The sequence below is a fragment of the Trachypithecus francoisi genome, unplaced genomic scaffold (assembly GCF_009764315.1).
Source record: "Trachypithecus francoisi isolate TF-2019V2 unplaced genomic scaffold, Tfra_2.0 Lachesis_group12, whole genome shotgun sequence".
In the NCBI taxonomy this organism is placed as follows: domain Eukaryota; kingdom Metazoa; phylum Chordata; class Mammalia; order Primates; family Cercopithecidae; genus Trachypithecus; species Trachypithecus francoisi.
The window spans coordinates 114,797,822-114,811,018 of record NW_022681457.1 but is presented as its reverse complement, the minus strand read 5'-3'; the positions used below and the strand labels follow the sequence as shown (position 1 = coordinate 114,811,018).

The following is a 13,197-nucleotide window of genomic DNA, read 5'->3' as shown; positions in this document are numbered from 1 at the left end:
AGTCTCACTCTGTCGCCCAGGCTGGAGTGCAATGGCGCAATCTTGGCTCACTGCAACCTTCGCCTCCCGGGTTCAAGTAATTCTTTTTTTTTTTTTTTTTGAGACGGAGTCTTGCTCTGTCGCCCAGCCTGGAGTGCAGTGGCCGGATCTCAGCTCACTGCAAGCTCCTCCTCCCAGGTTCACGCCATCCTCCTGCCTCAGCCTTCCGAGTAGCTGGGACTACAGGCGCCCGCCACCACACCCGGCTAGTTTTTTTGTATTTTTTAGTAGAGACGGAGTTTCACCATGTTAGGCAGGATGGTCTTGATCTCCTGACCTCATGATTCGCCCGTCTCAGCCTCCCAAAGTGCTGGGATTACAGGCTTGAGCCACCGCGCCCGGCCGGGTTCAAGCAATTCTGTCTCAGCCTCCCAAGTAGCTGGGATTACAGGCACACACCCACCATGCCCAGCTAATTTTTGTATTTTTAGTAGAGACGGGGTTTCACCATATTGGTCAGGCTGGTCTCGAACTCCTGACCCTCAGGTGATCCACTTGCCTCAGCCTCCCAAGTGCTGGGATTACAGGTGTGAGCCACCATGCCCAGCTTCAATCCCAATTTTAAGCAAACTGCTTATTTCAATAACAGTATTTTGAATATAAAATACACAATTTTTATAGCAATACTGTATATATACAATATATGGGGGAAAATGTAGGCTTTTAGTGGAAAGTTGTCAGATTTAATTTGCTACCCTATTACCCACAGACACAGAAATCATAAAATTATAAATATACACTGACTATACACAGCCAGTCATGTGCAAGGTTGCAGTACCTGCTTTACTCTCTCTTAGAAGATCATAATTAGTGTTTTTCTTTTTCTTTTGAGACGGAGTCTCACTCTGTCATCCAGGCTGGAGTGCAGTGGCACAATCGCGGCTCATTGCAGCCTTGACCTCCTGGGCTCCATCAATCCTCCCACCTCAGCTCCCCAAGTAGCCGGGACTACAGGCGTGTGCCACCATGCCCAGCTAATTTTCATGGTTTTTTTGTTGTTGTTTTTTTTGTAGAGATAGGATCTCAGTATGTTGCCCAGGCTGGTCTCGAACCCCTGGGCTCAAGCAATCCTCATGCCTCAGCCGCCCAAAGGGCTGGGGTTACAGACGTGAGCAGCTTGCCCAGCTGTTAGTGCATTTTCAATTCACTCACCTGATTCAACTTCCAGTGGAATTCTGTAGGTCTGTATTTCTTCTCCTCAGAAGGATCCTGACGGAGGAGGAAGATCAGCCGGCACCCATGGACGTAGAGCGAGTAGTGGTGCCGATTCATATCTGCAAAGGCAGTTTCTACGGGTAAATTGCCAACTAAAGACCCAAAGGAGAAATAAAAGCTGTTTCTTGAATGGATTTTGAAGATACAATTTCATCTGCATAAATGAACTCTTCAGCTGAGCCAAAGCAGAGCTTAGAAACAAATACACCCGGCCTTTCCTGAGAAGCGGAGCCTGTGATCACCGTGGACCCCACTGAGCAACAACGGCAAATATCCAAATGCCCAGGCCGTGGCTCTCGGGGACTTGCCCCAGGCACACAGCACAGCACATGGCCTACGAGCACCAGGCCTGGCAGAGGGCCCTGGGAAAGGAGAGGGAGTCCACTGCCGGCATCCACCCCACTGGACACTGGGGCCTGGCATCGCTTGCAGAGCTATTACCCTACCTGTTTTGTCAGAACTGCAAAGAATCGTCTCCTTCTTCCTGCCAAAAGGCCCGTGTCTCATCCACACGGAGATGGTGAATGGCTCTTTGGGGCTGACCGACACGATGCCATCCGGGATCCTCACTGCCTGGGTGCCATTGAACTCAAACACCTGGTCGCTGTCGTGGCCATTGTCGGTGGGGAGACCCACAGTCCAGTTCAGGGAGCCACTTGGAGATGGCAGGAGCTCGGCAGTGCCCGCGGCGGCACCTGAAGCCACAGTGCTCAGTGAAACTCACGTGAGGAGCCAGAGGTCCCGCGCACCTCAAGCCCCCAGGCACATGCTTGTCTTACACTTAGGCAATCTGCTGGCTCCAGTTTACTTTTTTTTTTTTTTCTTTCAAGACAGAGTCTTGCTCTGTCACCCAGGCTGGAGTACAGTGGCGCAATCTTGGTTCACTGCATCCTCCACCTCCAGGGTTCAAGCGATTCTCCTGCCTCAGCCTCCTGAGTAGCTGGGATTACAGGCACGCGCCTCTATGCCTGGCTAATTTTTGCATTTTCAGTAGAGCTGGAGTTTCACCATGTTGGCCAGGCTGGTCTCGAACTCCTGACCCCGTGATCTGCCCACCTCGGCCTCCCAAAGTGTTGGGATTACAGGCATGAGCCACCATGCTTGGACCTTTCAGTTTACTTCTCTTCAAAAATCAGGGTTTTAAATTACAAAAATAAAAGTAACAACCATGGATTTGTATAAGGAAGGGAAAGGGCCAGGCGTGGTAGCTCACGCCTGTAATCCCAGCACTTTGGGAGGCCAAGGCAGGCGGATCACAAGGTCAGGAGATCAAGACCATCCTGGCTAACATGGTGAAACACCGTCTCTACTAAAAATACAAAAAATTAGCCGGGCGTGGTGGTGGGTGCCTATAGTCCCAGCTACTTGGGAGGCTGAGGCAGGAGAATGGCATGAACCTGGGAGGTGGAGCCTGCAGTGAGCCAAGATCGTGCCCCTGCACTCCAGCCTGGGCAACGGAGCAAGAATCCACCTCAAAAAAAAAAAGAAGGGAAAAGAAGCATTTCTTGTAATCTGATCCAAATTATACCATTTCAGTATAAACACCCATTCTTCCTTTGATAAATATACCCAAAAATGATGTGTTTTCTTAGAACAATGGGAGTCCTGGCCTGGTATGGTGGCTCACACCTGTAACCCCAGCACTTTGGGAGGCCAAGGCACACAGATCGCTTCAGCCCAGGAGTTGGAGATCAGCCTGGACAACATGGCGAAACCCCATCAATACAAAAAACACAAAAATTAGCCAGGTGTGGTGGTGTATCCCTGTAGTCCCAGCTATTTGGGAGGCTGAGATGGGAGGATCACTTGAGCCCAGGAGGTTGAGGCTGCAGTGATCTGTGATTGTGCCACCACACTCCAGCTTGGGCGAGTGCGACCCTGTCTCAAAATATACATAAATAAAATAAAAGTGGAGTCCTGCTATGTATGTGCATAATATGTATATATATTCCTAGTAACAGTCTTCTATCATGTAATTTAAAATATCTGAATAGTATTTCTTTCTTTCTTTCTTTCTCTCTGAGACAGGGTCTCCTCTGTTGCCCAGGCTGCAGTACAGAGTTGGTTTAAATGCAGCCTCAACCACCCGAGCTCAAGCAATCCTCCCACCTCAGCCTCCAAAGTAGCTGGCACCACAGGCACGTGCCACCATGCCCAGCTAATTTTTGTGTTTTTTGTAGAGACGGGGTTTCGCCATGTTGCCCAGGCTAGTCTCCAACTACTGGGCTCAAGCAATCCATCCGCCTCAGACTTCCAAAGTGCTGGGATTATAGGTGTGAGCCACCACGCCTGGCATGAATAGCATTTCATTGTACAGATACAGCATCACTTACTGACCAGCCTCCCAGGTGGGCACTGAGGCTGTCCCTAACCTTTTCCTATTAAACCTCACCTGCATGCACAGCTTTGTGTGTCTCCATGACTATTCCCTTAAAATAAATTCCTAGAAATGAAATTACTAAGTCAAAGAACACAAAGAATGTTTTCCAACTGTTGTTACGTATTGCCACATTCAAATTAAAAAAAATTTTTTTTTGTCCACAGGAAAAGATTTTGCAAGCTCCTTCTTGACTAAGCTATTACTCAGAGCAGCAGGCCTTGGCTGGACCAGCCTGGTCTTTTAGAGAGTAACAGAAGACCTTAGTCCAAATCTTAGCTCCTGAGGCTAGGCGTGGTGGCTTGCGCCTGTAATCCCAGAACTTTGGGAGGCTGAGGAGGGCAGATCAACTGAGGTCAAGAGTTCAAGACCAGCCTGGCCATCATGGTAAAACTCTGTCTCTACAAAAATACAAAAATTAGCCAGGCATGATGGCAGATGCCTGTAATTCCAGCTACTTGGGAGGCTGAGGTGGGAGAATCACTTTAACACGGGAAGTGGAGGTTGCAGTGAGCCAAGATAGCACCATTGCATTCCAGCCTGGGTGACAGCGAGACTCTGTCTTAAAAAAAAAAAAAAAAAAAACCACACACACACTAAAACCTCAGCTCCTGAATATGTGGCCTTCAGCAAGCTACTTAATCTGCTTTAGTCTCAACTGTTTAATTCCTCTATAACAAGGTCAATACCCACTTACTCTGTAGGCTTGCTGGAAAGACTATGCTAAAACACACATAGAAGTACCTGGCGTAAGGCCAGGCATGGTGGCTCACGCTTGTAATCCCAGCACTTTGGGAGGCCGAGGTGGGTGGATCACTTGAGGTCAGGAGTTGGAGACTAGCCTGGCCAACATGGTAAAACCCTGTCTCTACTAAAAATGCAAAAAGTAGCCGGGCATGATGGTGGTTGCCTGTAATCCCAGCTACTTGGGAGGCTGACGCGGGAGAATCACTTGAACCCGGGAGGCAGAAGTTGCAGTGAGCCAAGATTGCACTATTGCACTCCAGTCTGGGCGACAGAGGGAGACTCTGTCTCAAAGAAAAAAGAAAAAAAGAGGCCGGGCGCGGTGGCTCAAGCCTGTAATCCCAGCACTTTGGGAGGCCGAGACGGGCGGATCACGAGGTCAGGAGATCGAGACCCTCCTGGCTAATACAGTGAAACCCCGTCTCTACTAAAAATACAAAAACTAGCCGGGCGAGGTGGCGGGCGCCTGTAGTCCCAGCTACTCGGGAGGCTGAGGCAGGAGAATGGCGTAAACCCGGGAGGCGGAGCTTGCAGTGAGCTGAGATCCGGCCACTGCACTCCAGCCTGGGCGACAGAGCGAGACTCCGCCTCAAAAAAAAAAAAAAAAAAAAAAAAAAAAAGAAAAAAGAAAAAAGAAAAAAAAAGTGCCTGGTATATAGTAAGCACTCAAATTCTTTCTATTCTTCCTAAGTTTATTCTGCTGAAAAAAAATTCACTTAATACTATGAAATGAGAAACAGAATAAATTTTATACACTATACTTATATGCATGGTTTAAAACAGAAAATGCACCAGACCTCCTGACTTACATATATTGAGGTGACAATTACGAATAGTTGGATTCGGAGTTGCCACACCCCAGTATACTCATCATCAGGCTGTGGCAGCATAATGTCTAGTTTTCTCCTTTGGTTTATTTACCACATGATAATTTTTTTTCTTTTCTTTTCTTTTCTTTTTTTTTGAAGCGGAGTCTTGCTCTGTCACCCAGGCTGGAGTGCAGTGGCTGGATCTCAGCTCACTGCAAGCTCCGCCTCTCGGGTTCACGCCATTCTCCTGCCTCAGCCTCCTGAGTAGCTGGGACTACAAGCGCCCGCCACCACACCTGGCTAATTTTTTGATTTTTTTTTTTTTTTTTTTTTGAGGCGGAGTCTTGCTCTGTCGCCCGGACTGGAGTGCAGTGGCCAGATCTCAGCTCACTGCAAGCTCCGCCTCCTGGGTTTCTGCCATTCTCCTGCCTCAGCCTCCCAAGTAGCTGGGACTACAGGCGCCCGCCACCTCGCCCGGCTAGTTTTTGTATTTTTAGTAGAGACGGGGTTTCACCGTATTAGCCAGGATGGTCTCGATCTCCTGACCTCGTGATCCGCCCGTCTCGGCCTCCCAAAGTGCTGGGATTACAGGCTTGAGCCACCGCGCCCGGCTGATTTTTTTTTTTTTTTTTTTGAGACGGAGTCTTGCTCTGTTGCCCAGGCTGGAGTGCAGTGGCCGGATCTCAGCTCACTGCAAGCTCCGCCTCCCGGGTTCATGCCATTCTTCTGCCTCAGCCTCCCGAGTAGCTGGGACTACAGGCGCCTGACCTCGCCCGGCTAGTTTTTTGTATTTCTTTAGTAGAGACGGGGTTTCACAGTGTTAGCCAGGATGGTCTCGATCTCCTGACCTCGTGATCCACCCGCCTCGGCCTCCCAAAGTGCTGGGATTACAGGCTTGAGCCACTGCGCCCAGCTCTTTTTTTTTTTTTCCTAAGACAAAGTCTAGCTTTGTCACCTAGGCTGAAGAGTAGTAGCACACTCTTGGCTCACTGCAACCTCCCGGGTTCAAGTGATTCTCCTGCCTCAGCCTCCCGAGTAGCTGGGATTACAGGCACCCGGCACCACGCCTGGCTAAGTTTTGTATTTTTAGTAGAGACGGAGTTTCATCATGTTGATCAGGCTGGTCTTGAACTCCTAACCTCAAGTGATCTGGATAATTTTCAATTATGTAAGAAAACCAGTAACCTAAATCTCATGGTTGTTATCAGGCTAGTGAAAAGATTGATCAGTTTAAGAAAATGCTCCCTGAAAAGCTGTTTCCAAGTAGCTCTTGAAACACAAAAGACCCTTCCAGTTTATGAAAACAGTGCTTCATTTAGTGGGATTTATCACCAGCCAACTACATGCTCTTCCCTCAGCATCTTCCATGACAGCCATCCATACCTCACTTCTTCTTCATTTAGATAAGCCAGAAAAATATCCACAGCCAACAGTAAAGAGAGAGACCTAGCCTTCCGGTGGGTCTCCCAGTAATTCTGTCTCTCAATTTCTCCACACAATATTGTGATATAGAAAGTCTATGAAGATTCTAAGTTAGATGTGGCTATCTTTAGTCTTGATTTTCTAGTTCATGTTTGTCAAAAGCTATCGTATTACTTATATTTTTCCTTCCGTTCTTTTTGAGACAGGTTCTCACTCTGTCATCCAGACTGGAATGCAGTGGTGTGACCATGGCTTACTGCAACGTCCACCTCCTGGGCTCAAGCGATCCTCCTCCCTCAGCCTCCCAAGTAGTTGGGACTACAGGCGTGCACCACCACGCCTGGCTAGTTTTTGTATTTTTTTTTGCAGAGACAAGAGTTTCGCCATATTGCCCAGGCTGGTCTCGAACTCCTGAGCTCAAGCAATCTATCCACCTCAGCCTCCTGAAGTGCTAAGATTACAGGCATGAGCCCCCGCACCCTGGCCTTTTTCTTCAGTTTGTAAGTAAACATCTCATTTCATGTAAAACTCACTCCATGTACTCCTATAGAAGCCCTTATTGGATGATTCTCAATGTATGTTGGAGAAATACTTCCTTCAAATCAGTGGTTTTTTTTTTTTTTTTTTTTTTTGAGACGAGTCTCGCTCTGTCGCCCAGGCTGGAGTGCAGTGGCCGGATCTCAGCTCACTGCAAGCTCCGCCTCCTGGGTTTACGCCATTCTCTCGCCTCAGCCTCCCGAGTAGCTAGGACTACAGGCGCCCGCCATCTCGCCCGGCTAATTTTTTGTATTTTTTTTAGTAGAGACGGGGTTTCACCGTGTTAGCCAGGATGGTCTCGATCTCCTGACCTCATGATCCGCCCGTCTCGGCCTCCCAAAGTGCTGGGATTACAGGCTTGAGCCACTGCGCCCGGCCGGTTTTTTTAAAACAGGGTCTCGCTCTATTGCCTGGGCTGGAGTGCAATGGTGCCATCACGGCTCACTGCAGCCTCAATCTCCCGGGTTCTGGTGATCCTCCCACCTCAGCCTGCTGAGTAGCTGGAACTGCAGGTGCATGCCAACATCCCCAGTTAATTTTTCAATTTTTTTGTAGAGATGGGGTCTCGCTGTATTGCCCAGGCTGGTCTCAAACTCCTGGGCTCAAGTGACCTTCCCACCTCAGCCTCCTAAAGTGCTGGAATTACAGGCATAAGCCACTATACCTGGCCACCAGTGGTTCTTAAAATGCACATATATGGCCGGGCGTGGTGGCTCAAGCCTGTAATCCCAGCACTTTGGGAGGCCGAGACGGGTGGATCACGAGGTCAGGAGATCGAGACCATCCTGGCTAATACAGTGAAACCCCGTCTCTATTAAAAAATACAAAAAACTAGCCGGGCGACAAGGCGGGTGCCTGTAGTCCCAGCTACTCAGGAGGCTGAGGCAGGAGAATGGCGTAAACCCGGGAAGCGGAGCTTGCAGTGAGCTGAGATCCAGCCACTGCGCTCCAGCCTGGGCAGCAGAGCAAGACCCCGTCTCAAAAAAAAAAAAAAAATTGCACATATACACAACATATTCAATAAGATGTTTGAACATATTCAAAGCCCATCCAGTATTAAAACTAGCCAGCAAGGCAGCAAAGTTCATTTCAGAAGTGCAGATTCTCTATCACAGTTTATAATCAGGAACACAACACACACAAGTACTTCCAGTTGTAAAGGTCCCTCCCACCTTCACTGAAGCCAGCCGGATGCAGGAACGCCTGGTCTCCTTACCACAGAGCCGGTGGAGGGACTTCTCCGAGTAGGTGTCTCGGTCGCAGCCTTTCCCTATGTGGCTGGTTTCTAGCTCCACTGTGGCCTGTACTGAGGCAACTGGCTCGTCACATGTCTCCAGGTGGATATTTGGAAAGACGGCCAACGCGCCCGTGCCCGGCTCATACTCAATCCTATTGTTCCATCCTGTGTTGGTCCACAGATGAGCAGGGGAGGAGAGAAGGAAAACACACACCTTAGGTTGCTGCGGCGTATCAGTTTTAAGAACAGATGTGGCCAGGCGTGGCGGCTCACACCTGTAATCCCAGCACTTAGGGAGGCCGAGGTGGGCGGATCACAAGGTCAGGAGATCGAGACCATCCTGGCAAACATGGTGAAATCCCGTCTCTACTAAAAATACAAAAAACCAGCCGGGCATGGTGGCGGGCGCCTGTAGTACCAGCTACCCGGGAGGCTGAGGCAGGAGAATGGCGTAAACCCGGGAGGCGGAGCTTTCAGTGAGCTGAGATCGCGCCACTGCACTCCAGCCTGGTGACAGAGCAAGACTCCGTCTCAAAAAAAAAAAAAAAAAAGAACAGATGTGAGCACCGGGGAGAGAATGAGGCTCACCTTGCCACCCATATCAGTTTTAAGAACAGATGTGAACACCGGGGAGAGAAGGAGGCTCACCTTGCCACCCATATCAGTTTTAAGAACAGATGTGAACACCGGGGAGAGAAGGAGGCTCACCTTGCCACCCATATCAGTTTTAAGAACAGATGTGAGCACCGGGGAGAGAAGGAGGCTCACCTTGCCACCCAGGGACGCAGGTGGGCTTAACGCTGATCTTCACCAAAACATCTTCTGTGGCTCTTTTCTTCCCACAGTCATAGGCAGTGACGGTCAGCTTATACTGATGTTCTTTCCCATAGTTTAACTTCTCTGTGTTTTTTATATAACCTTTCAGGGGGCAAAAACAACAGTGAGAAGCAAAACCCATGCTGGTTTTACTTTTGTTGTCCTAGGCGGAAAGATAAAATGCATACACTTTAAGCCCTGTAAGTACTCAGCCAAAAATAAACATATGCTTGTGATGCTTAACCTGCAACGTGTCCTCCCTGAGCCCAAACACACACTAAATCCACCCTGAAGAGTTTCAACAGAAGAGACGGAGCTACACAACTCAGTCTCCACTTACTCTCCCAGTGTTATGTTGGGCTGTCCATTAAGATTTAACTGTTTACATGCATTAAGAGAATTAAAAAGACAAAATCATTCAAGCACCTCAAGTATTAAATACAAGATCACTGATCATTTGCTTTCTTAAAAGAAAGAGATTTCCTAACCCCACCCACTGCACAGAAGCCTGCTTTGTGAACGTGAGTACAGATCTCTGGAACGTGTTTGCAACGTCCATAATTCCATCAAAGATTCTGGACTGTGCATTAATTAACAATGCAAACGTCGTATTATTTTTTATTTTTGGAGCAGGGCCTCACTCTGTGGCCCAGGCTGGAGTGCAGTGGCCCAGTCTCGGCTCACTGCAACCTCTGCCTCCCGGGTTCAAGGGATTCTCCCACCTCAGCCTCCCAAGTAGCTGGGACTACAGGTGTGTGCCTGCAGTCCCAGCTACTAGCGAGGTTGTGGCAGGAGGATCCCTTGAGCCCAGAAGGTCAAGGTTACAGTGAGCAATGATTGCACCACTACATTCCAGCCTGGGCGACAGAGCAAGACCTTTCAAAAAAGAAAAAGAAAAAAGATGTGGCAGGACATTCTACCTTAATGGAGAACATGGCCAGGCATGGTGGCTCACGCACGTAATCCCAGCACTTTGGAAGGCCAAGGTGGGCGGATCACCTGAGGTCAGGACTTCAAGACCAGCCTGGCCAACATGGTGAAACCCCGTCTGTACTAAAAATACAAAAAAACGCCGGGCGCAGTGGCTCAAGCCTGTAATCCCAGCGCTTTGGGAGGCCGAGACGGGCAGATCACGAGGTCAGGAGATCGAGACCATCCTGGCTAACACGGTGAAACCCCGTCTCTACTAAAAAATACAAAAAAAAAAAAAAAAAAAAAGAACTAGCCGGGCGAGGTGGCGGGCGCCTGTAGTCCCAGCTACTCGGAGGCTGAGGCAGGAGAATGGCGTAAACCCGGGAGGCGGAGCTTGCAGTAAGCTGAGATTGTGCCACTGTACTCCAGCCTGGGGAACACAGTGAGACTATGTCTCAAAAAAACCACAAAAACAAAAACAAAAAACTTAATGAAGAACAGAAAATTAGACAAACTAAATGTAAAGGTCAGTCTCATACAGATGCATGTGGACTGAAAGTTAAGAAGATTAAAAAAATAAAGCCCTGTCAGGTGGGAGGATTTTTATTTGATTTTGGTGGGAAAGCAAAAAAAACAAGAGAATACAGGACTTTCAGGTTCCAGAGAAGAAGCTGTCAGGGGACAAAGTAGGAACTTAAATGCTTTTACAATTAAAAGCAAAAGCACACCAGGTTAGGTCTCCAATTTGTGAGTTTCGTGGAGTTCTGACAAAGCACAGAAGCTGGGGTGTAAAGTCAGTGGGGTTGGCAGGGACTGTCTACCCAACTAAGGAAAGCGCGCTCCTCCGTTCTTACCATCTTTGTCGACAGTAAAGGGCACATCTGGAGTGATGATTTCGTAGCTGCAAATCTGGCTGAACTGAGGGGAGCAGTCGGCATCCATGGCCTCCACCCTCAAAATGCTGTCGTACTGCTTCCCCTCGATGACTGTGGCTTTGTAGGACTTCTCCTTGAACACGGGCGCATACTCATTCACGTCGTTCACCTGAATGTGGACAGTTGCTCTGGATGAAGGGAGGGAGAAAAATACAGTTTTTTTGCTTGTTTTCGGTGTCAGTGTGTGTGTGTGTGTGTGTGTGTGTGTGTGTGTGTTTACAAAAGATACCAATTCTGCCTTACTTTAAAATTTCCTGTTTCTGATACCCTGTTTCATGAATTTCATATGATGAAGTCAAAAATTAAACCAAGTTATTCACTGCTTTTCATTCAATGTGGAGATAACAGAAAGTTAAAAGAGGGATTTGGGTCAATTCTTCCATATCCTAAGAATAAAGCAAAAAAGCAATCATCTAAAATAAAAGAGTCTTGGGTGTTTTTTTTGACAACATGGGACAGGACAGGCAGAAGGGAGATAAACAATACCAGACGTCTGTTTGCTCTCCAATTTTAAAGTTGAAACATATTTTGTCGCCAAATCCAGAAAAAAAATAGAGCCAAGGGAAGAAGGGGTATGAAACAGAGAAAGCATAAAATGGTTTGATTCTGAGAGTTCAAACGAATTCTGTCCTAATTCTAGGGAACAGGCTAGAGACCATGGCCTCACCAGGTCCTGATTCAACAAATGGAAGCGCTCGGGAGGGGCAGGCCGTTACCCCAGCCTGTCAATACCCCAGCTCAGTGACCAAGAAAATTAGGGTGCCAGCAGACCTGGCTATAAATAAAGACAACTGCAGGTTTCCAGGGCTACTGGGCAGGGCATGCTTCTGAATCAGACAAGGACTTTGGTCAAAATATGACCTTTTCAAGGGAAACAATAACGTTACGCTGCGGAAAAAGAGGAGTGACTCACTGGGGCGCTGCACCCTCTGCTCACCATGAGCCTCCTCATCCCAATGCTGTCGGTCTGACCCTCACAATGGGTTATGTGACACCATCTCACCCACATACCCTTCTTTAGTAGATGTGCTAAGGAGACACTGAGACTCAAGGCCAGGAATGGTGGCTCACACCTATCCCAGCACTTTGGGAGGCCGAGGCGGGAGGGTCACCAGAGGTCAGAGTTCAAGACCAGCCTGGCCAACATGGTGAAACCCCGTCTCTACCAAAAATACAAAAATTAGCCGGGTGTGGTGGCGTGTGCCTGTAATCCCAGCTACTTGGGAGGCTGAGGCAGGAGAATCGCTTGAACCCTGGAGGTGGAGGTTGCAGTGAGCCGAGACTGTGCCACTGCACTCTGCCCTGGGTGACAGAGCGAGACTCTGCCTCAAAAAAAAAAGGTAAACAGAACAAAAGAAATAGAAACAGACTCAACAAAATTAAATTTGCACAATGCCAAAGGGCTAGCAAGTGGTGGAGAAAAGACTAGAGCTTACAATCTAATTGTAGACGCCTGACTTGAGAACACCAGCGGTCCCCAACCTTTCTGGCACCAAGGACTAGTTTCATGGAAGGCAATTTCTCCATAGATGGGGGTGGGAGGACGGTTTGGGGATGAAACTGCCCCACCTCAGATCATCAGGCAGTCGATTCTCATAAGCAGCATGCAACCTAGATCCCTCACATGCACAGTTCACAATAGGGTTCGCACTCCTATGAGAACCTGATGCTGCCGCTGATCTGACGCTGCTGATCTGACGGGAGGTGGAGCTCAGGCAGTAATGCTCACTCGCTCACATGCTGTTGACCTCCTGCTGTGTGGGCCAGTTCCTAACTAGCCACGGACCAGTACTGGCCCACGCCCGGGGGTATGGTGACCCCTGTTCTATGCTATCTTGTCCAAAGCCCTGTTACACCTGCAGTTCCTAACTGGCAGGAGGTGCAGCAACACACTCAGGATTGTGGCAGCAAGTCAGCCTACTTCCACCAGCAGTGCTTTTTTTTTTTTTTTTAAGACAGAGTTTCACTCTTTTCGCCCAGGCTGCAATGCAATGGCGTGATCTCGGCTCACTGCAACCTCCACCTCCCAGGTTCAAGTGATTCTCCTGCCTCAGTCTCCAGAGAAGCATGGACTACAGTCACGTGCCACCACGCCCAGTTAATTTTATATTTTTAGTAGTGACAGGCTTTCTCCATGTTGGCCAGGCTGGTCAT

At 48.6% G+C, this 13,197-nt stretch overlaps 1 protein-coding gene across 3 annotated transcripts in view; it reads right to left on the bottom strand.

The window, feature by feature from the left end:
• Nucleotides 1-13,197, bottom strand: part of CLSTN1 (calsyntenin 1) — a 99,125-nt gene that overhangs the window by 15,377 nt on the left and 70,551 nt on the right. For all 3 annotated transcript variants that reach the window (XM_033228461.1, XM_033228463.1, XM_033228462.1), the window contains 5 exons: nucleotides 10,963-11,171; nucleotides 9,149-9,298; nucleotides 8,360-8,545; nucleotides 1,701-1,949; nucleotides 1,192-1,313 (listed from right to left, as the gene is read on the bottom strand). In XM_033228461.1, the coding sequence (XP_033084352.1) occupies nucleotides 1,192-1,313; nucleotides 1,701-1,949; nucleotides 8,360-8,545; nucleotides 9,149-9,298; nucleotides 10,963-11,171 (916 nt within the window). The remainder of the gene's footprint in view (nucleotides 1-1,191; nucleotides 1,314-1,700; nucleotides 1,950-8,359; nucleotides 8,546-9,148; nucleotides 9,299-10,962; nucleotides 11,172-13,197) is intronic.